This window comes from Salvelinus namaycush, chromosome 8, assembly GCF_016432855.1.
Source record: "Salvelinus namaycush isolate Seneca chromosome 8, SaNama_1.0, whole genome shotgun sequence".
NCBI classification, from domain to species: Eukaryota; Metazoa; Chordata; class Actinopteri; order Salmoniformes; family Salmonidae; genus Salvelinus; species Salvelinus namaycush.
Window position 1 is genome coordinate 34,493,018 of NC_052314.1, and position 24,191 is coordinate 34,517,208.

Sequence of the window (24,191 nt, forward strand, 5' to 3'; positions counted from 1 at the left end):
TTGTCTAAATGGTTAACTGCAGTTCAAGAAGAAGAAAATATTTACCAAGTAACACAATAACAGTAACGAGGCTATATACGGGGGGCACCGGTACCGAGTCAGTGTGCAAGGGTACAGGCTAGTTGAGGTCATCTGTACATGTAGGTGGTGGTGAAGTGACTATGCATAGGTAACAAACAAACAGCGAGTAGCAGCAGTGTACAAGGCGGGTCAATGTAAATTGTCCGGTGGTGATTTTTATGAATTGTTCAGCAGTCTAATGACTTGGGAGTAGAAGCTGTTGAGGAGCCTTTTGGTCCTAGACTTGGCACTCCTGTACCGCTTGCCGTGAGGTAGCAGAGAAAACAGTCAATGACTTGGGTGACTGGAGTCTCTGACAATTTTATGGGCTTTCCTCTGATACTGCCTATTATGAAGGTCCTGGATGGGAGGAAGCTTGGCCCCAGTGATGTACTGGGCCGATCACACTACCCTCTGTAGTGCCTTACAGTCAGATGCCGAGCAGTTGCCATACCAGGCGGTGATGCTCTCGATGGTGCAGCTGTATTACCTTTTTGAGGATCTGGGGGCCCATGCCAAATCTTTTCAGTCTCCTAAGGGGGAAAAGGTTTTGTCGTGCCCTCTTCACGACTGACTTGGTATGTTTGGATGATAGTTCGTTGGGGATGTGGACACCAAGGAACTTGAAACTCTCGAACCGCTCCACTACAGCCCCGTCGATGTTAATGGGGGCCTGTTTGGCCCGCCTTTTCCTGTAATCCACGATCAGCTCCTTTGTCTTGCTCACATTGAGGGAGAGGTTGTTGTCCTGGCACCACACTGCCAGTTCTCTGACCTCCTCCCTATAGGCTGTCTTATCGTTGTCAGTGATCAGGCCTACCACTGTTGTGTCATCAGCAAACTTAATGATGGTGTTGGAGTTGTGTTTGACCTCGCAATCGTGGGTAAACAAGGAATACAGGAGGGGACTAAGTACACACCCCTGAGGGGCCCCAGTGTTAAGGATCAGCGTGGCAGACGTGTTGTTGTCTACTCTTACCACCTGGGGGAGGCCCGTCAGGAAGTCCAGGATCCAGTTGCAGAGGGAGGTGTTAAGTCCCAGAGTCCTTAGCTTAGTGATGAGCTTCATGGGCACTATGGTGTTGAATGCTGAGCTGTAGTCGATGAACAGCATTCTCACATAGGTGTTCTTTTTGTCCAGGTGAGAAAGGGCGGTGTGGAGTGCGATTGAGATTGCGTCATCTGTGGATCTGTTGGAGAGAGATGCGAATTGGAGTGGGTCTAGGGTGTCCGGGAGGATGCTGTTGATGTGAGCCATGACCAGCCTTTCAAAGCACTTCATGGCTACTGACATGAGTGCCACGGGACGGTAAAATGCCACGGGACGGTAAAGCGGGCTACCTTCGCTTCCTTGGGCACAGGGACTATGGTGGTCTGCTTGAAACATGTGGGTATTACAGATTCGGTCAGGGAGAGGTTGAAAATGTCAGTGAAGACACTTGCCAGTTGGTCCGCGCATGCTTTGAGTACACGTCCTGGTAATCCGTCTGGCCCAGCGGCTTTATGAACGTTGACCTGTTTAAAGGTTATGATCACATCGGCTACCGAGAGCGTTATCACACAGTCATCCAGATGCATGCTTCAGTGTTGCTTGCCTCGAAGCAAGCATAAAAGGCATTTAGCTCGTCTGGTTGGCTCGCGTCATTGGGCAGCTCGCGTCTGGGTTTCCCTTTGTAGTGTGTAATAGTTTTCAAGACCTGCCACATCCGACGAGCGTCAGAGCCGGTGTAGTAGGATTCAATCTTAATCCTGACTTGACGCTTTGCTTGTTTGATGGTTCGTCTGAGGGAATAGCGGGATTTCCTATAAGCGTCCGGATTAGTCTCCCGCTCCTTGAAAGCGGCAGCTCTACCCTTTAGCTCGATGCGGATGTTGCCTGTAATCCATGGCTTCTGGTTGGGATATGTACGTACAGTCATTGTGGGGACGACGTCATCGATGCACTTATTGATGAAGCCCATGACTGATGTGGTGTATTCCTCGATGCCATTGGATGAATCCCGGAACATATTCCAGTCTGTGCTAGCAAAACAGTCCTGTGGTGTAGCATCCGCGTCAGCTGACCACTTCCGTATTGAGCGAGTCACTGGTACTTCCAGCTTTATTTTTTGCTTGTAAGCAGGAATCAGGAGGAAAGAATTGTGGTCAGATTTGCCAAATTGAGGGCGGGGGAGAGCTTTGTATGCATCTCTGTGTTAGGAGTAAAGGTGGTCTAGGATTGTTTTCCCCCTGGTTGCACATGTGACATGCAGGTAAAAATTTGGTAAAACTGATTTAAGTTTGCCTGCATTAAAGTCCTCGGCCACTAGGATCGCCACTTCTGGGTGAGCGTTTTCTTCTTTTCTTATGGCCTTATAGAGTTGGTTGAGAGTGGTCTTGGTGCCAACTTCGCTTTGTGGTGGTAAATAGACGGCTACGAATAAAACAGATGAGAGCTCTCTTGGTAGATAGTGTGGTCTACAGCTTATCATAAGGTACTCTACCTCAGGTGAGCAATACCTCGAGACTTCTTTAATATTAGACATCGCGCACCAGCTGTTATTGACATAAAGACACACACCCCCACCCCTCGTCTTACCAGAGGTAGCGTCTTTGTTCTGCCGGTGCATGGAAAATCCCGCCAGCTCTATATTGTCCGTTTGTTCGTTCAGCCACGTCTCGGTGAAACATAAGATGTTACAGTTTTTAATGTCCCGTTGGTAGGATAATCTTAATAGTAAGTCATCGATTTTATTTTCTAACGATTGCACGTTAGCAAGGAGAATGGAAGACTTTGGGAGTTTATGCGCTCGCCTCCGGCTTCTCAGAAGGATCCCTGATCTGCTTTCCCTTTTCCGGTGTCTTTTCTTCAAGCAAAAGGTGTGGATCTGGGCCTGTTCCCGAACTTATTAAAGGAAATAGTTTCTTCCAGTCCGCTGTGAGTCATCGCTTTTCTGATGTCCAGAAGTTATTTTCGGTCATAGAGACGGTAGCGGCAACATTATGTACCTAATAAGTAAAAAATAAGTTACGCATTTTTTTTTTACAAAATTGCACAATTGGTTGGGAGAATGTAAAATGTCAGCCATGTTCTTCAGCGCCATCTTGATACCTTAATTGTACACACATTTACATAAGTTTTCAGACCCTTTACTCAGTACTTTGTAGTAATTACAGCCTCAGCCAGCCTCGCCTTTGGCAGCAATTACAGCCTAGTCTTCTTGGGTATGACGCTACAAGCTTGGCACACCTGTATTTGGGGAGTTTCTCCCATTCTTCTCTGCAGATCCTCTCAAGCTCTGTCAGGTTGGATGGGGAGCATCGCTGCACAGCTATTTACAGGTATCTCCAGAGATGTTCGATAGGGTTCATGTCCGGGCTCTGGCTGGGCCACTCTAGGACATTGAGACTTGTCCCAAAGCCACTCCTACATTGTCTTGGCTGTGTGTTTAGGGTCGTTGTCCTGTTGGAAGGTGAACATTCGCCCCAGTCTGAGGTCCTGAGTGCTCTGGAGCAGGTTTTCATCAAGGATCTGTCTGTAAAGAGTTGAATCTTGTTTTCTTCCAACCAGAGAATCTTGTTCCTCATGGACTGAGAAACAAGGTGCTTCCTTCCTTTTCCTGAAGAAAATAGAATGCACCTGAGCACAAGGTGCCGTTTGGCAAACTCCAAGCGGGCTGCCATGTGCCTTTTACTGAGGGGTGGCTCGATCTGGCCACTCTACCATAAAGGCCTGCTTGGTGGAGTGCTGCAGAGATGGTTGTTCTTCTGGAAGGTTCTCCCATCTCCACAGAGGAACACTGGAGTTCTATCAGAGTGACCATTGGGTACTTGGTCACCTCCCTGACCAAGGCTCTTCTCCCCAGATTTCTCAGTTTGGTCAGGCGGCCAGCTTTAGGAAGAGTCTTGGTGGTTCCAAACGTCTTCCATTTATGAATGATGGAGGTCACTGTGTTCTTGGAGACCTTAAATGCTGCAGACAGTTTTTGGTACCCTTCCCCAAATCTGTGCCTTAACACAATCCTGTCTCAGAGCTCTACAGACAATTCCTTTGACCTCATGGCTTGGTTTTTGCTATGACATGCATTGTCAACTGTGGGACATTATATAGACAGGTGTGTGCCTTTCCAAATCATGTCCAATCAATTGAATTTACCACAGGTGGACTGAGTTGTAGAAACATCTCAAGAATGATCAATGAAAACAGGATGACCTGAGCTCAATTTCAAGTCTCATAGAAAAGGGTCTGAATACTTATGTAAATAAGGTATTTTTGTTTTTTCGATTGAAAAAAATGAATAAATGCTTTCACTTTTTCATTGAGGTAGTGTGTGCAGATTGATAAGTAAAAACAATGAATTTAATTCATTTCAGGATACGATTGTAACATAACAAAATGTGGGGTCTGGATATGTTTCGAATGCACTGTATAGCCATTGATTTTTGAATATAACTCATACATCCTTCTCACGAGTTTAGTTCAAATCTGTTATGATATTGTAAACAAACACAGCTTCAAAACATGGTTAAAAATGGATGGTCAGTCCTTGCATCTTTCGCTCTGCCTATGTATTTGAGTGGTTGCATTTGTTCAACCATTTCAGTGACCTTGTGTTTTGAGTGGCTCGATCCCCGGCCGAGTCATAAAAAGGACTGTAAAAATAGTACCCAGTGCATATATCTTCTTAGCACTCAGCATTAAGTAGACAGATTGGGGTAAGGCCCTGCGATAGACTAGCGTCCTGTCCAGGGGGTATACAAGCTGCCTCACGCTACAGAAACAGAAGATAGGCTCCTATGACCAGTCTATCGGCTTGTGCAAGGCTACTTTACTACATTTCTCCAGCCCCAACTCTCAGCTGTTTACTCCTCCCCCTTGTTATTTGAATCCCAGATTGCTCTGTTGTCAAAATAAGTGTATAAGGGAACCAAGATCGCACACAATGATACTTTTCAAACAGACAAATGTAGACATTTTCCTTTATTTCTTTATAGCGGATTCAATCAAGGGCTGATGGAACTAGCTACTAGCTAGCTTGCTAAATCTGGCACATTTACAGAAATGTTGAATGATGTTCGTTTGTCCCTGTCAAATAAATGTTATAAATGAAATGAAATCTTCCCTACGCTTTTTTAACCAGTCTTCTACTGAGGAGAGGAGAATCTGCCGAGGAAGAGGATGCTTTTGCTCTTGTTATGCCTGATGAAGAAGAGGAAGGGATGGTCAGCTGTGAAGTGTTCCTCTCGGATCATACAGAACGCTATTATCCCAGCAGTGGCGGCGGCAGCCTCCGTCCCCTCCTCGTTCACCTCCACAAAGGCCTTATGGGCCACCGTAGACAGGAAGAGCCCCCCCTCCCCGTTCATCCCAGACAGGTCGGCCCTGCCCCCATCAAACACGTCCTTCATTCCCAGCTGGGTCAGGGGCTCGTTCAGCTCGTAGTCCTCCTCCAGTTTAAACTTGGGCAGGTGAACTATGACCTCTGTGCCCGTGTCCATGTTGTCCCTGCTGGTCCACTCGTCCAGTTTCTTCATGGTCAGCTCTCTCTCCAGCTAAAATGGTACATACAGTTAAAACCCAGTCAGTATAGAAAGAATGTGAAACACACACAGTTAAAACCCAATCAGTGTAGAGAGGCGTAGCAGCATTGACACTCCATACAGATGATAGATGATACTGTAGTAGTGTGATTTTCAGCAGCCTACCCGGGCCTGAGCCAAGTCCACCACCTAGTGGCAAATGATGCTTGGAAAATGCTAATATAGGTACCATGACTTGCATTGGATTTAGCCACAAATGCTAAAACGTTAGCATTTGGAAACCGTGCCAGGGAGACAAAACCAACGCATGGAATGCTGTCACAGTGGTTCTTCTTTAAAGGTTTAGAGCTTAGGCCGTGACCGTTAGTGGTAGATTCTGTCATTGCACCACACTATCACAAGGGGGAGTTAGAACGCTGATCTATCGGTAGTCTAAACTGTGGCACAAATTGACAATCTTTTCGAAAAATGTATGGAAATATTTTCAGTCTGAGTCTCTCTTCTCTGGCACTAGAGGCCTGCAATCAGGCAAAAAAACTGTTGGTGGTCCTGGAGTTAAGAGAGAACTTAACTCCAGGACCATCGACTGACGATTTTTGAAAAATAGGCAGGGTGGGCTTTTGGTTTCTCTCTCTGAAAACAGAAATAAATCATTCTAAATAAAAAACTGGCTTTATTTACCACAGTGTGAAAGAGGGATAGCCCCTCTATATAAAATGACTTTCTGAAACACGGAGTCCTTCTTTGCTGATGTGAAGAAGAAACAGAATGAAAGAGTCAGCATTTTGTCAGCATGAAGCTGAGTGACTCACTCATTCATGGCTTTGGATCAAAATAAATACTCTTTCTGATAGTCTTTAAAAATACATGTTTTGACTGTTTTGACCAAGTTAATCTGCTCATGTTGTGTGTGTCCAATTATTCGTGACATTGTGGTTACAATGAAAAATGTAAACAAAACAAATCATATTCATAATGAATAATCAGATGCATGTTGCAAGCTTTATTTTTCCAGCTTTTTTCTCCTACTCATTTATTTTATCTCCAGCACTGCGTCACCCTCCACCTCATGGCCTCAAACTGCACCATTTTGTTTCTCTCCGTCGCCCACACGCACTTTAAACATTTGGATAATAAAGCATTTAAAGGCTGACATTGGTTGATTTTAGTACTTCTAACAGCCAAAATTCTAACTTTTAACATTCCCAGAAGGCATGGATTATTATAAACTATTGCAGGCCTAAAACCTATGGGTTTAATCTTCTGAATTAATGATTATATTGAAGACAGAAGCCGCCCCTTAATGAGTTCCGAAAGCCGATCTGTTATCCAACGATTATTATTATTAACCCTGCATTCTAATTATATAAAAGCCCCTTAGATATTCTCACAGACCAGATTTGTACTAACGAAAAATGCCCCTTAGATCTTAATTTAGAATCCTCCAATCCTCTAAATTGAATTAGATCTACAGGGACAACAGCAAAATGTTGGATGAAGCATATAATGTGCAGTACAGTATTTGTTCATCAACATCTTTATGCTTTCGTCAATAAAATAATGATAAAAATACTCTTTCAAAATGTAGATGTTTATATCAACTACTGTACATCTCAGCTACATAATCCCCAAGTCTAACAGTATTTTTGTAATGTCTAAAGTAGATTTTCCATTCCTCCTGAAAGCCATAATCTGCTCACTTAAATGAATAGAGATCCTGGTCATGGTGCTACAGTATGTTGTTACAGCATAATCAAAGTGAGGACAATCAGAGATCTGCTGTATACTTACGGCCTATTGTAACCTGAGGTCACACCTTTCCTACTTCTCACCCGACCCAACCATCCATGGAGATCAGTGGACAAAGGGCTGGACAACAGACAACAGAAAAAATGCATGGTTCCCAAAAAAGCAGTTAGTTTAGCTAGATTCTTAAAATGTGTTTCTGTACGCAGCATTTGTGTGTTTGTAGTCACTTTTAATATTCATTTATCTACTGTTTATTCTATAGGCCACTGTAATCGATGGGGCTCAGGGTGGTACCATTCTGCTCATCTGATGAAGATGCACATGGATCAGATTCAAACTTTGAAGACCGAGATTAAGTCATTGAAGGCAGACCATCCGAAAGAGAAACATTCTCTGAGGGCAGAGATACGGGCGACATCTGATGCATTGGTCCAGAGCCAGGCGGTATTGGCGGAGAGTCAGGTGGAGAATGACGCATTGAAGAGGGCGAGGAACGAGATGGAGTCACAATCCATGCCAGGCACACCTGTGAGCTCTGGAACTTCACCTCCGACAGGCAGAGTCAACATACCTGGCGGGTTCATCAGTTCGTCGGTTCACCCTGACATTTCCATTCCTCTTCTGACAAGAAAACTTGACGAACTGCTCACCAGGCACAGCAAGAGCCGTCCGGACCGTTCCAAGGATGTGTAACCAAAGAGAGATACCACGAGAGGACACAGAATACCAACTGGGATGGATCCCGAGACAAATGTGGCTTACCAGTGAACCTCCGGGTGTGTCTCAGAAGTTTCTGTCCTTGACTGATGGAAACCGAAAAAGCATTAAAGACCGAGTTAATGAGTACTTGAGGTCACAGAGAAAGTCTGGACATGGCCTGCTCTCCCTTACGTAAGGAATTAGGCACTTTACCATGTTTTCTATGTACTGTAGTCTATGTTTACTTGTCAGGCTGCACAGTAGCTTAATAAACATACATTTCAAAACAGTTTAAAAAAAAATCTAATTTAATAATATATTTGTACCACTGTAGATGCTGTTTTTATTTACAGTAGTTATGTACAGCTGGAGGAATTTTGAAAACATGTTTTCAAACACTTGTTTTTCACAAAAGGATACTCTAATAGCTTGGCTAGGTGTGAAAAATCCCCAAATTTGTGCCACAGTTTAGACTACCGATAGATAGTGCGGTCAGTTAGAGTTGAGTCCTATTGTAAAGTGTAGCCTAAAGGCCAAAATGGGCAAACTACAATGTATTCGCTGCTTAAGTACTCTAAAAACAGATTTGCCCCAACAAAAAAATGCATCAACCCCTACAAATATATTAATTCATTATTAACCCTGCATTATAATTGTATAAAAGCCCCTTAGATATTAATTTAGAATCCTCTAAATGTAATAAGATTTACAAGGACATTTTATTGATCTGCCAGTATTTTCATTGAGAGATTCCGGTAAACTCTTTGATGTTTCCTTTTATGTGTCCTACCAACTATTATTGGATTATTCACCATGGCAACAAACTAAATGTATTTCTTAGTTAGGTTGGCTTTTGTGGAAATCAGACTGTTTTTATTTGCAGGGATATTTGTGCGTTTTTGACCAAATGTAAGTCAGAACAAATACTTATTTCACTTTTATAATATTCCTGTTGCTATTGCTATATGTAAATACAAAAAACGTGGATGTAACTTTCTTCCCCAGTTCCCTTACCACTTTGTACAATTGTGTGATTAATGTTAATTATCTTGAGAGGAACTATGGCGTGTTATTTTTCTCTTATTGTCAATTGTGTATAGAGACTGTTGACATTAGTATTTAATGTAATATTGTTTATTGGATTTACATTGTAGTATTTTCTATTTCTTTTATCCTGTTTCCCTCTGTACACAGAGCACATGTATACTCTGGTTCATCATTAAAACTCCTAGACTGGTCTTCTGTGTCTGTCATCACTCTTTGATCAGAGTGCAGTACAGTATCCGTTTACTCCCAGTGGCCTATCCACACATTAGAGAGCACCAGACGCTGTTTTAATAATAGAACTTATTTTGAACGAAAGCCAGGAATGAGTAAGTCACTCAGCCCTATGCTGTTTCTGCTTCTGTTGTCTATTCTCATTACCCTGTTGGTTTCGTCAGACTGCACAGTAGCCTAGTAAACGTATTCATTTTAAAACAGTTTTTTAAAACCCAATTCAATAATATATTTGTACCACTGTAGATCCTGTGTTTTTATTTTTTAGAATACAGTTGATTTACAGTTGGAGGCATTTTGAAAACATGTTTTCCACACAGGTTGTTAACAACGTTTACACTCTGAGAATGAGAATGGTAAATGACTGTAATTAAAAAAATGTATTTAATACATTGGAATACAAAAGAAGCCATCCACCGAGGATGGGCTATTAGCAGGACAATAGGAAAGGATGGTAGGGGGACCAATGTATTTAAAGACATTGCACAGTAGCCTAATACACATATGCATTTCGAAATAGTAAAAAAAAAATTGAATTCAATAACATATTTCTACCACGGTAGATGCTGTGTTTTTGGTTGATGGCCAATATTAAAACAGTCAAATGCATTAGTGAATTCAATTGCTTTAGCTGACATGTTGTGGTTTATTCATTGTTGAATTATTTAAGGCTCTTTTCTCTTTGTGCTGGAGTTCTTGAATACAAAAGAAGCCTTCCACCCTTGATAGGCTATCAGAAGGACTATAGACTCTTGCCGAGTTTAGGGACTTTCATTTTATTAATGGATGTCTGCGAGGCATGTCACCTCTCCCATACTTTTGCATAGCCCACCAAATGCACTGTTTTCTAACCACATCTGGATGGATCCATAACAAATTACTATGGGAATAAATATCACTGAATAACAGAAATATTGGAATAAAGTAGGCTAAAGAAGGCAACAAATTGTTGTTTACTGAAACTCCCAAAGTCATCCAATTGTTATAATAGGATTTGAAGCAATAGCCTACCCGCGTGTGGTCAACTATTTACTATCTCTGAGACGAGCATGGGGACTGGGCTTGATAAATCAATGAGATTTTATACCAATCTCAATCTCCGTTTAATCTCCGATACCCAATCTCCGTTTGGGTATTGGTTAGCCTACAATTAGGGTGGGAAATGTTAGGATTATTTTGCTCTTCACTCGCAGTCACTTAGTAGCCTAGGCCTACTCCCGACCGGTCACGTTGTACAGCGCCATATTTTCTTAATATTAAAAACCGGCAAATGCATTCCTGAATTCAATCACTTTAGCCGACATGTTGAGGTTTATTCATTGTTTAAATAGTCATGGCTCCCTTTGTTATTTCAATTTATAACTAAAATGCTTGAATGCATTTAAAGACATGTAAGACTTGTATGCTGTGTGATGACACGCACAAATTAACTAATGATTGATTGATATACTGTATATTGAAGTAGGCCTGTATGCCAATAAGTAAGTTACGCTATAACAGCTCTTAAGGACTCTTAAGTCTACAGCTCCATGTCATTTCAATAACTTAACTTCTCAAAGATGCCCTCTGGTGGTCAAACTAGCATTAATGGCAACAATGGCTGACACTTAAATAACATGCCATAGAATTCTGCGGCACCCCACAAGCTGTGCTGCAGTATGACACAACTTTCAAAGGAAGAACCACTGTACCTTGTCCATAGTCTGTTTTCAGAGTAAGGAAACCAATGTAAATTTGTAATTTGGGTGAAGTATCACTTTAACTATAGGAGGTTTTGTAGTGTATCGAACAGAGGGACAGCGAAGCAAACCCGGGTTGCTGGCATGAAAGGCAAAACCCCCTACGCATCGAGCCAATAGGGTTAACCCACTTTGTGGGAATTGTAACATGGCTCATGAGTAAGGATTGCTTCAATAGTGTGAAAAGGTTACAGGAGGTTGTGTATACCTTCACTAGGGGATCAGATCCATCAGTGGCCTCCTCAGGTAGCAGGACAAACATACTGAGCTCCTCGTCCACATACGGAAGCTCCACGATCTGGAGGTTATAGTCTGGCACATAGTTAAAGGGGAACTTCTTCATCTGGTGCATCATCTGAACTGGCTTGCTTTCATTCTGAAAAATCCCAGAATATAACAGACAAGGAGAATGAGTTCATCTGACCACCATGTAATTCACAATAGGCCTATACAGTGTAACTTGAAGGTTTGTTTTGTCTCTTGGATGACACACAAATGTGTCAAATCTTTGCCTGTACCATTGCTAAAAATAAGGCCCATTTAAAGTGAGCTTTTGAATCCATTTTTGGTTTAATATACATTTTCATCATATCTTCTCGCAGTGTAGTATATAATTATATTATAATTCCGTTATTTAATTACTGAGCATAGATATCTATCTAAATATTATTGACAATATTGACCTGGTTTAGTTTGAAGGGCATCTCTTTGGTGTCTTTTTGGTCAAATCGATTCAGCCAGTTTCCTTTGAAGTAGATGGCGTTGACTAGAGCCAACCTTGTCATAACACTGACTGTCCCCGGCTTCAGCAGATCTTTGATTTTATCTGTAAACACAAACATACAAACACACATGCACGTACACACACAAAATGAAACAATCTAAACCAAAGGCAACTCTAAAACAAGAAGTACCATATGGTTCTAATTATGTCATTTAAGCAAAGACACATTTATTCATCTTATGTTGAGTTCCATGTTAGCTGATCCCAGTTACAGATCTGATGGTTCAATCAATCAAATGTATTTATAAAGCCCATTTTACATCAGCAGATGTCACAAAGTGCTTATACAGAAACCCAGCCTAACACCCTAAACAGCAAACATTGCAGATGTAGAAGCACGGTGGCTAGGAAAAACAGCCTAGAAAGGCAGGAACCTAGGAAGAAACCCAGAGAGGAACCAGGCTTTGAGGGGGTGGCCAGTTCCCTTCTGGCTGTACATGGCCATTAAGGCTAGATTGTTCTTCAAGATGTTCAAACGTCCAGCGGTCCAGCAAAATTAAGGCAGTTATACATTTTAAAAACATTACATTCATAACAGATTTGACAACATATTAAGTGTGTGCCCTCAGGCCCACATATCTATAACGTATCTATATGTTGTCATGTGTTATTTGACCAGCAGGGTCAAATAATAATGGTTGCTGTTCTTTAATCTAATCTAATGTGTGTGTTTAGTGTATGCTGTTGTATTTATGTTGTGTTTTTTCCTCCCTGTATTGCACTAAAAATTTCCCAACTTGGACAATATACAGTACCAGTCCAAGGTTTGGACACACCTACTCATTCAACGGTTTTTCTTTATTTGTACTATTTTCTACATTGTAGAGTAATAGTGAAGACATCAACACTATGAAATAGCACGTATAGAATCATGTAGTAACCAAAAAAGTGTAAAACAAATCTAAATATATTTTATATTCTAGATTCTTCAAAGTAGACACCCTTTGCTTTGATGACAGCTTTGCACACTCTTGGCATTCTTTTCCAACAGTCTTGAAGGAGTTCCCACACATGCTGAGCACTTGTTGGCTGATTTTCCTTCACCCTGCAGTCCAACTCATCCCAAACCATCTCAATTGAGTTGAGGTCATGTGATTGTGGAGGCCAGGTCATCTGATGCAGCACTCCATCACTCTCCTTGGTCAAATAGCCCTTACACAGCCTGGAGGTGTGTTTTAGGTCATTGTCCTTTTGAAAAACAAATGATAGTCCCACTAAGCGCAAACCAGATGGGATGGTGTATCGCTGCAAAATGCATGATCTCTTATACACTATTTTAGGTCCAGCTGTTGGAACTTTGGCTTTCCTGAATATAGCCACTATATCGTGATCACTGCATCCAATGGGTACGGATACAGCTTTAGAACAAAGTTCTACAGTATTAGTAAAAATGTGATAGATACATGGGGATGATCTTGTTTGTAAACACCTTGGAAGGTTGATTAATAACCTGAACCAGATTACAGGCACTGGTGTTATTAGGCCCGAGACTTTGAAGCAAGTCTCTTCTTCTTATTAGTGTCCTTTAGTAGTGGTTTCTTTGCAGAAATTCGACCATGAAGGCCTGATTCACGCAGTCTCCTCTGAACAGTTGATGTTGAGATGTGTCTGTTACTTGAACTCTGTGAAGCATTTGAGGTGCAGTTAACTCTAATGAACTTATTCTCTGCAGCAGAGGTAACTCTGGGTCTTCCTTTCCTGTGGCGGTCCTCATGAGAGCTAGTTTCATCATAGCGCTTGATGGTTTTTACGACAACACTTGAAACTTTCAAAGTTCTTGACATTTTCCGGATTGACTGACATTCATGTCTTAAAGTAATGATGGACTGTCGTTTCTCTTTGCTTATTTGAGCTGTTCTTGCCATAATACAGTGGCTTGCGAAAGTATTCACCCCTCTTGGCAATTTTCCTATTTTGTTGCCTTACAACCTAGAATTAAAATTGATTTCTGGGGGGTATGATTTGATTTACACAACATGCCTACCACTTTAAAGATGCAAAATATGTTTTATTGTGAAACAAACAAGAAATAAGAAAGAAAAAAACTTGAGTGTGCCTAACTATTCACCCCCCAAAGTCAATACTTTGTACAGCACCTTTTGCAGCAATTACAGCTGCAAGTCTCTTGGGGTATGTCTCTATAAGCTTGGCACATCTAGCCACTGGGATCTTTGCCCATTCTTCAAGGCAAAACTGCTCCAGCTCCTTCAAGTTGGATGTGTTTCGCTGGTGTACAGCAATCTTTAAGTCATACCACAGACTCTCAATTGGATTGAGGTCTGGGCTTTGACTAGGCCATTCCAAGACATTTAAATGTTTCCCCTTAAACCACTCAAGTGTTTCTTTAGCACTATACTTAGGGTAATTTTCCTGCTGGAAGGTGAACCTCCGTCCCAGTCTCAAATCTTTGGAAGACTGAAACAGGTTTCCCTCAAGAATTTCCCTGTATTTAGCACCATCCATCATTCCTTCAATTCTGACCAGTTTCCCAGTCCCTGCCAATGAAAAACATCCCCACAGCATGATGCTGCCACCACCATGCTTCACTGTGGGGATGGTGTTCTCGGGGTAATGAGAGGTGTTGGGTTTGTGCCAGACATAGCGTTTTCTTGATGGCCAAAGAGCAATTTTTTTTCACATCTGACCATTGTACCTTCTTCCATATGTTTGTGGAGTCTCCCACATGCCTTTGGCGAACACCGAACGTGTTTGCTTATTTTTTCTATAATAATGGCTTTTTTTCTGGCCACTCTTCCGTAAAGCCCAACTCTGTGGAGTGTACGGCTTAAAGTGGTCCTATGGACAGATACTTCAATCTCCGCTGTGGAGCTTTGCAGCTCCTTCAGGGTTATCCTTGGTCTCTTTGTTGCCTCTGTGATTAATGCCCTCCTTGCCTGGTCTGTGAGTTTTGGTGTGCGGCCCTCTCTTGGCAGGTTTGTTGTGGTGCCATATTCTTTCAATATTTTAATAATGGATTTAATGGTGCTCCGTGGGATTTTCAAAGTTTCTGATATTTTTTTATAACCCAACCCTGATCTGTACTTCTCCACAACTTTGTCCCTGACCTGTTTGGAGAGCTCCTTGGTCTTCATGGTGCTGCTTGCTTGGTGGTGCCCCTTGCTTAGTGGTGTTGCAGACTCTGGGGCCTTTCAGAACAGATGTATATATACTAAGATCATGTGACAGATCATGTGACACTTAGATTGCACACAGGTGGACTTTATTTAACTAATTATGTGACTTCTGAAGGTAATTGGTTGCACCAGATCTTATTTAGGGGCTTCATAGCAAAGGGGATGAATACATATGCATGCACCACTTTTCCGTTTTTATTATTTTTAAAAAATTTCATTTTACTTCACCAAATTAGACTATTTTGTGTATGTCCATTACATGAAATCCAAATAATTTCAATTACAGGTTGTAATGCAACAAAATAGGAAAAACGCCAAGGGGATGAATACTTTTGCAAGGCACTGTATGGACTTGGTCTTTTACCAAATAGGGCTATCTTCTGTATACCACCCCTACCTTGTCACAACACAACTTATTGGCTCAAACGCATTAAGAAGGAAAGAAATTCCAAATTAAATTTTAACAAGACACACCTGTTAATTGAAATGCATTCCAGGTGACAACCTCATGAAGCTGGTTGAGAGAATGCAAAGAGTGTGCAAAGCTGCCATCAAGGCAAACGGTGGCTACTTTGAAGAATCTGAAATCTAAAATATTTGTTTAACACTTTTTTGGTTACTACATGATTCCATATGTGTTATTTCATGGTTTTGATGTCTTCACTATTATTCTACAATGTAGAAAACTGAAAAAATAAGATAACCCCTGGAATGAGTAGATGTGTCCAAACTTGTGACTGTTACTGTATGTGATTGACTAACTGAATGATTGATTGATATGTTGAATGATCATACTCGCTGTCTGCTGCTCCACCCAGCCGTTGATCTCTCCTCTGGTCTCCTCTGCTGCGCCGAGGAAATCCACTGCCTTCATGTCTGCATGGTAGAACTTGTGGGTGGATTCTAAAAACTCCTACAGCAGAGTGAAACAGTTCAATTAGCATATAGAGTACAGTAAAACCCATACAGCAGAGACAACAGTTCAATAAGCATATAGGGAAACACAGTAGAACTTCTGGGGACAGTAATAACACAGCCAGTCTGTTGTCTGTTTCAATAAAGCCCTATTCGCACAGGACTAGTATTACTAGAGAACATTGGGTATGTAATTATTACCTCAGCATATCCGTAAATGTGATAAGATTGTGTAGATTAGTAAACTGTAAAGTGGTAGTGTGGCTGTTACTTGCATGAAAAGTATAATTTATAGTGAAACTCACAGTCAGGAAGTTGCAGGTCTTCTCTCCATACAGACGGTTGGCCAGTTTCAGGATGTAAGATGCAGAGGGAGAGTTGATATCTCCATTGAGTGTCTGGAAATCTGTGTGGACGTCTTTCGTCAAGTTGAATGACAGAACCTGGGGAGAATTCAGAGAGGAAAGATGGTTAAAGTGATGATGATGGGGGTTAGGGTTGCAAAACAACTGATAATTTACCAAAGTTACCAGCATTTTTGGTCATTTACAGTTAATCTATTGCAATTGATGGTAACTTTGGTAAATACTGTATACTTGAATAACTTTTTAAAAATGTATTCGTACAAAATATTCATTTTTATATCTGTGTCCATGTTGTCCATGAGTTTCTAACGGATAAATTATGAGAAAATAGTGTAATTAATGAAAAAAACTAATTCTAATTAACAATGGAATCATTTTCAACTCTTCCAACTTTTTTCACAACTGCCACCAGTTAAGTGCCAAAACATTTACAACAAAGACATATTAACATACCAAAATAAATAAAAGAGTATAAAAATATTTAATGCTGAACTCCTCATTTTAAATACGAATGAACGCTACTCAACAAGTTGATGGTTATATTTAGAATAATATTTTACAGCTTTGTCAAAAAAATAAATACATTTTAAAATCCTATTATTTTATTATTTTATATATTTTACGTTATAAAAATGTCTAAATCATACCCTATTTTCCTAAATTCTGGTAGTTTACTGGTAAACTTAGAATATTATCGGTAATATACCCTCCCCTTGCAACCCTTTGAGCGATGATGATGAAATGAATAAAGGTGACTAAATCAAGCTTGGACTGTGTGTAGATAAAGTGCAGTGTACATCTCGCACACAAAGAGATTGTTATGGTGTAATACGCTACTGTAAATGTACAGCTTTGCTTGGACACTGACTGACTCCGGGGGTGCATCCCAAATGGCACCCTATTATTCCCTGCCTATAGCCCTATGGGCCCTGGTCAAAAGTAGTACACTATATAGGGAATAGGATGCCATTTGGGAAAAAGTAACCTGTGGGTTTATAGCCCTCTCCATGGTAACTAGCTGGACAGTGTCTTCCCTGACGTAGATACTGCTGTGGTACGTTCCTAAGTACAAGTCGAGTAGCAATAGTCAGAGTTAGTCATGTCTTCCATCTATGTTACACGTAGCCTACTTTAAGGGTGTGTATGTGTGTCTATCTCTCTCTGTGCGTATCTGTGTGTGTGTGTGCGTGTGTTCATGTCTGTGTATCTGAGTGTGTGTGCGTTACCTTTGCCATCTGAGCAGCTGTGTCTCCTTTAGCTCCCAGGTAGACCATGGCCAGAGCTGAGCTGATACTGAAGGGGGAGATGAAGACATTCCCTGTGTTGGTCTGACCCAGAGTGCGGTACAGCTCCAAGGCAAAGGCTGTGTTAGAGCTGCTGAGAGAAGCCATGGCTGATGACTGATCTGTCTGAAGAAAGGAGATTACAGTATTGTTTGACATATGCAGACTAATCAGATCTACACTGATTTTAATGTGACAATATGAAGTTTTGCAGCATCTTAAGTGACCAAAATCTACTCCACACATCTCCCCATCACTAGCCTATTTCATTTTGGAAATAAAGTTATCATTGATCCTGCATGAATTCTGATCCGATTCACTCTAGTTTGGGCCAACACTGTATAGGCTACTCAATGACATTGACAATAGAGAAATAGCTTCTAAGGCAGAATGTTATTGTTCATTTTAACCCAGTGTGCTTGCACCCATACATACCAATTACTACAGGTGTGTGCCTTTCTAAATCATGTCCAGTCAATTGAAAATACCACTGGTGAACTCTAATCAAGTTGTAGAAGCATTTCAAATCAAATCAAATGTTATTAGTCACATGCGCAGAATACAACAGACCTTACAGTGAAATGCTTACTTACGAGCCCCTAACCAACGGTGCAGATTCAAAAAAAAAATGGATAAGAATAAGAGATAAAAGTAACAAGTAATTAAAGAGCAGCAGTAAAAAATAACAATTTATACAGGGGGGTGCCGGTACAGAGTCAATGTGTGGGGGAACCGGTTAGTTGAGGTAGTATGTACATGTAGGTAGAGTTATTAAAGTGACTATGCATAGATGACAACAGAGAGTGACAGTGGTGTGGAGAGGGGGGGGGGGGAAATGCAAATAGTCTGAGTAGCCATTTGACTAGATGTTCAGGAGTCTTATGGCTTGGCTTGGTTGAAGCTGTTTAGAAGCCTCTTGGACCTAGACTTGGTGCTCCGGTACCGCTTGCCGTGCAGTAGCAGAGAGAACAGTCTATGACGAGGGTGGCTGGAGTCTTTGACAATTTTTAGGGCCTTCCTTTTACACCGCCTGGTATAGAGGTCCAGGATGGCAGGACGCTTGGCCTCAGTGATGTACTGGACCGTTCGCACTACCCTCTGTAGTGCCTTGCGGTCGGAGGCCGAGCAGCTGCCATACCAGGCAGTGATGCAACCAGTCAGGATGCTCTCGATGGTGCAGCTGTATAACCTTTTGAGGATCTGAGGGCCCATCTCCTGAGGGGGAATAGGTTTTGTCGTGCCCGCTTTACGACTGTCTTGGTGTGCTTGGACCATGTTAGTTTGTTGGTGATGTGGACACCAAGGAACTTGAAGCTCTCAACCTACTCCACTGCAGCACCGTCGTGGGAGAATGGGGGTGTGCTCGGTCCTCTTTTTCCTGTAGTTCACAATCATCTCCTTTGTCTTGATCACGTTGAGGGAGAGGTTGTTGTCCTGGCAGCCTCTCAAGGTTGATCAATGGAAACAGGATGCACCTGAGCTCAATTTCGAGTCTCATAGCAAAGGGTTTAAATACTTATGCAACTGTTTTTCATTTTTTATACATTTGCAAAAATGTATAAAAACCTGTTTTCGCTTTTTCATTATGGGGTATTGTGTGTAGATTACTGAGGAATTGTTTTATAAAAAAAAAAAAAATGTAATCAATTTTAGAATCAGTCTGTAACGTAACAAAATGTGGAAAAAGTCAAGGGGTCTGAATACTTTCCGAAGGCACTGTATATTCAACAGCTGAAAGCAAAATGCATGTAGGCTACAAGTGTAGGCCGACAAATCATGCTACTGTAGTGTTGCTTGGGATTAGGAAGACTAATATTTGTCACTTACCGGTTCTGCTTCTCTGTGTGTGAAAAGCCCCGATATCCACTGTTCCAGTGAAAGAGAAACGAAACAGACTTAAAGAAAGCAACTAGGTAACGCCTTCCTCAGCAGAGAACTGCAAATAAGCCCTGGAAATTTGCCGCATGCCCAAGTCATTTGGTGTGTCCTTTAATATAGGCTATGCACTGCTCTACCGAGCCATAAAACTGGGTGGGGACTGAATATACAGGCCTGTCTACTTTGCGTAAGTCAGTTCGCCTATTGATATTGTCAGTAAGAGTGAGTTCATTTTCACTAGGCTACTACCTGCTGGACTTTGGTCCCTCTGCCATACCTGCCCTGCTAAGATATAGGATGTCCAAGCAGGGAACCCACATTTCAGGATGACTTTAATGATTAACACATACACAACTTCAAAGCAGAGTCAGAGCAGACAGACGCCATTACCAGTCACACCTTGAAATAACCAATCAATATTAAGCCAGATGACTTTTGTTTTCTCTGATACATTCCTGTCTTCTTCAACATATAGCAGGCAGGTGAGTTTCTGTCTCAGTTCCGTTTCAGTTTCCACCCTTTTCTTTCTTATTTTTTACTTTTTTAATTTAACCTTTATTTAACTAGGCAAGTCAGTTAAGAACAAATTCTTATTTACAATGACGGCCTTATCAGTCACTCCAAATGGGGTAATCCATGGTGACCAATGCAGAACAAACATGACTGATTCTCACTACCAATACCTCGCCCCGCCCTCCCTTTCCGCCCCTCTCTCTCTCTCTTGGCTGAGGTCACCAACGCTCCCCGACAGTACCAAAACGAGGGAACAGACAAAGACAGAAAGGGGACATACAGACAGGGGGACAGAAACTGCCACACCTGATTCAGTTAGTCAAAGGCTTGATTATTAGTTGACTTATTGAATCAGGTGTGTCAGTTTGCGTTACATTTTTGGGGGAATGTCTGGGTGGGGGCCGAGGAGAAGGTTGGAAAACCCTGACGCTTTCTGACCTTGACTTAATTCCCTAATAATTCCAGCACCTTCACGCGCAAAAATACAATGAATAGTTAGTTAAACAGTTAAACAGCCCATAGTTAGTTAGTTAGCCCTGACCTCAATCCTATAGAACATTTTTGGGCAGAATTGAAAAAGTGTGTGCGAGCGAGGAGGCCTACAAACCTGACTCAGTTACACCAGCTCTGTCAGGAGGAATGGGCCAAAATTCACCCAACTTATTGTGGGAAGCTTGTGGAAGGCTACCTGAAACATTTGACCCAAGTTAAACAATTTAAAGGCAATGCTACCAAACACTAATGGAGTGTATGTAAACTTCTGACCCACTGGGAATGTGATGAAAGAAATAAAAGCTGAAATAAATCATTCTCTCTCCTTTTATTCTGACATTTCACATTCTTAAAATAAAGTGGTGATCCTAACTGACCTTAGACAGGGCATTTTTATTAGGATTAAATGTCAGGAATTGTGAAAAACTGAGTTTAAATGTATTTGGCTAAGGTGTATGTAAACTTCCGACTTCAACTGTACCCCCTTTATTTATTCTACGGTGCTGACTTGGTATACAGGGAGAATACGGTAAGAACGGCCCATGTTCTGAATTCTCTCGCTGTACATTTCAAAAGTGCTTAACAAATAGTTATATTGACTACGTCTGTCCTAGCTTGCTCATTATGGATTTCTTCTTATGCACTCATCGTCCCCTTATATCATAGTTTGTACATCTCAATTGTCAGTAGAAACCACATGTGTTTAAGAAAGTCAGCCATATCAGCTGTTTTTTTAAAAGACAGTAAATGAGGCTGAATGAACTGTTTCACTGCCAGACAAGGCTCAGCTAATAGCCAGGTGTAACAGTGGTAAGTTGTTGGCACTGCTGTTTGGCCCTAACAGTTTGTGGTCACCGCTATAGTCCAATGAATGTATTGTTTAGGGTTGTGTTGCATTGTTTTGTTTTGTGGCTTTTCTGGCATTGTCACGATCGTCAAAGGGACTGAGAGAGGACCAAGGCGCAGCGCGTGGAAAGTACATCTTCTTTTATTTTAAAGAAGGAAACAACAAAACAACAAACAGAACAGACGACCGTGAAGCTATACAAACATCAGTGCTGACACAAAACACTTCGACATAGACAATTCCCCACAAACAGCTAAAGCCTATGGTTGCCTTAAATATGGCTCCCAATCAGAGACAACAATAACCAGCTGTCTCTAATTGAGACCCAATTCAGGCAACCATAGACTTTCCTAGATACCTACACTCAACCATAGACACAGCTAGACTACTATACTAAACATAAACCCAACTACTCTAATAAACCCCCTAAACCTTACAACCACCCTAGACACTACAAAAAACACATACATTCCCCATGTCACACCCTGACCTAACTAAAATAATTAAGAAAACAAAGAATACTAAGGCCAGGGCGTGACAGGCATACATCTATTAACAATTTGGGGAGTTTGCCCCACCAAGATTTACATGTTAAATCGCCACTGAAAATGACTCAAGTAAAACAAGTCACCCAGTAAAATACTACTTGAGTAAAAGTAAAAAAATATTTGGTTTTAAATATACTTAATTATAAAACGTCAATGTAAATGCCTAAATATGCTTAGGTATCAAAAGTAAAAGTATAAATAATGAAAAATTCCTTATATTAAGCAAACCAGTTGGCACAATTTTCCAACAGTCAGACATCATTTACAAATTAAGCATTTGTGTTACATGAATCCTCCAGATCAGAGACAGTAGGGATGACCAGGAATGCTGTGTGTGAATTGGTCCATATTCATGTCCTGCTAAGCATTCAAAATGTAACGTGTCAAGAAAAATTTATGGAGTAAAATGTGTATTATTTTTGACAAGTAGAAATTGTCAAAAATATGAATAGTAAAGTAAAGTACAGATATTCAAAAAAACAACTTCAGTAGTACTTTAAATTATTTTTACTTAACTACTTTACACCAATGATGTTAGTTTTACCACATAACATTCTTGTTGAATACCCAGTTCTCTTTTTGAGTTAGCATTAAATAGTGTACACTCCCCTGTATTTTAGATTTTGACAAATAAACATTATTTAGAAATATCTGTATGTCTACCATCTGTTTGATGCTACAGAGCCCTGTACAGCTTATTCATATCTTCTGTGATTCCATAAAGGTAGACAAGTTTCGAAGATTAAATAAATATGGATATTTTCTATCAATGGTGTTCTATATGGTCTTATGCTGAGCCACAATGTCTGCGTTTACACAGGCAGCCCAATTCTATATATTTTCCACTAATTGGTCTTTTGACCAATCACATCAGATCTTTTTCAGAACCAATTAGTGAAAAAGATATCAGAATTGGGCTGCCTGTGTAAACGCAGCCATAGTCCTTTATCCGGCTTCAATACACTGGCAGTGGTGTTTGACATGGTGGCTTGTGAAAGCTGAGACTGTTTGTGCTTGTGGCGAATGGTCTTGTTTTGTAGACGTGTCTTTGTATTGTGTTTTGAGAATATGCAGAGAGAAGAATGAGGTAGTTGTGTCATTATTGTTCTAGTCTTGATTTTATACCTTTCAGGGTCCCTTGCTGGTTTTTGGCCCTCCATAACCGCAAGGTGTGTCCCCTCCGTCATGCTCTTGTACCCAAAATTCTGCCGTTTTGGTGTATTTTTCAGCAGGGCACTGTGGAAGGACTCCAGATAACCGTAGTTTTACAAAGAGAAAAGGTAAAAAGAGAAAATGGATAGACTAAATTGATTACATGGTCTGGAAGGTACTCTGTGTTCACCAGCCAAGCTTCTGGTAGAGCTTCTGGTAGAGCTTCTGGGACCATCGTGGTCCCCTTTTGATTAGGTACCCTGTGGTATTGGCATTTATTAAGCAAAAGCAGCAGCTACCTTTCTTGGAGTCCACATGAAACATGACATAATACATAGTACAGAACATTATTAGTCAAGAACTAAACTACATACATGTTTAACGTCACACAGCCTACATATCCATAAAAACACACAATATCTAGGTCTAATACATAACACTGCAAATTACAATACAATGTGTATAAAATGGCTTTCTCTTCACAATCCCCTTTGTGCAGGAAGGTGTTTGTAATAGCGTGTGTGTAGGTGGCAGGGAAGTCAGGCGCAGGAGAATCGAACTTGGCATAAATGGAGTTGTTTAATAGACTTAACAAAACTCCAAAACCAAATTTACAAAATCAATAAAAGTGTGTACAAGAACCCGTCGCGCACCAATACATAATACACAAACATACAGAAAAAACAATCTCTGACAAGGACATGATGGGAAACAGAGGGTTAAATACACAATATGTAATTGATGGGATTGGAACCAGGTGTGAAGGAAGACAAGACAAAACCAATGGAAAATGAAAAATGGATCAGTGATGGCTAGAAGAACGGTGACGTCGCCCGAACAAGGAGAGGGACCGACTTCGACGGAAGTCGTAACAGTGTTCTTTTGTCTGTTTTTTGAATCTGGTTGTATTGCTAGCTTGAGTTACCTGGGGTGGCAGAGTTACATGTAGTCTTGGCTCTATTTAATACTGTGCATTTCCCAGACTCTGTTCTGGACCTGGGGACTGTGAAGAGACCTCTCGTTGCATGTCTTGTGTTTTTCCGATGAGTATCCGAACTGTGTGCCAACTGTTCGAACATACAGTTCGTTATCTTCAACTGTCACGAGAATTTCTATCCCAATGTTCTAACTGAACTATTTTATATCTTTGTCTAATTCCTGAAGGTTGTAAATCTCCAGTTCAAAGAAATAGACAGTCTCAGCCTGCAATAGATCAATTCTTTATTCAGAGAGCG

At 41.1% G+C, this 24,191-nt stretch overlaps 1 protein-coding gene across 1 annotated transcript; it reads right to left on the bottom strand.

Moving 5' to 3' along the window:
• Positions 1 to 5,013: 5,013 nt before the first annotated feature.
• On the bottom strand, positions 5,014 to 19,595 carry LOC120052633 (leukocyte elastase inhibitor-like). Its single transcript, XM_038999665.1, has 7 exons — positions 19,354 to 19,595; positions 17,470 to 17,652; positions 16,184 to 16,321; positions 15,759 to 15,876; positions 11,729 to 11,871; positions 11,254 to 11,421; positions 5,014 to 5,592 (listed from the first exon to the last, which is right to left on the bottom strand). The coding sequence occupies exons 2-7, from the start codon at positions 17,632 to 17,634 to the stop codon at positions 5,185 to 5,187; spliced, it is 1,140 nt and encodes a 379-aa protein (XP_038855593.1). The 5' UTR covers positions 17,635 to 17,652; positions 19,354 to 19,595; the 3' UTR covers positions 5,014 to 5,184.
• Between the last annotated feature and the right edge of the window lie 4,596 nt (positions 19,596 to 24,191).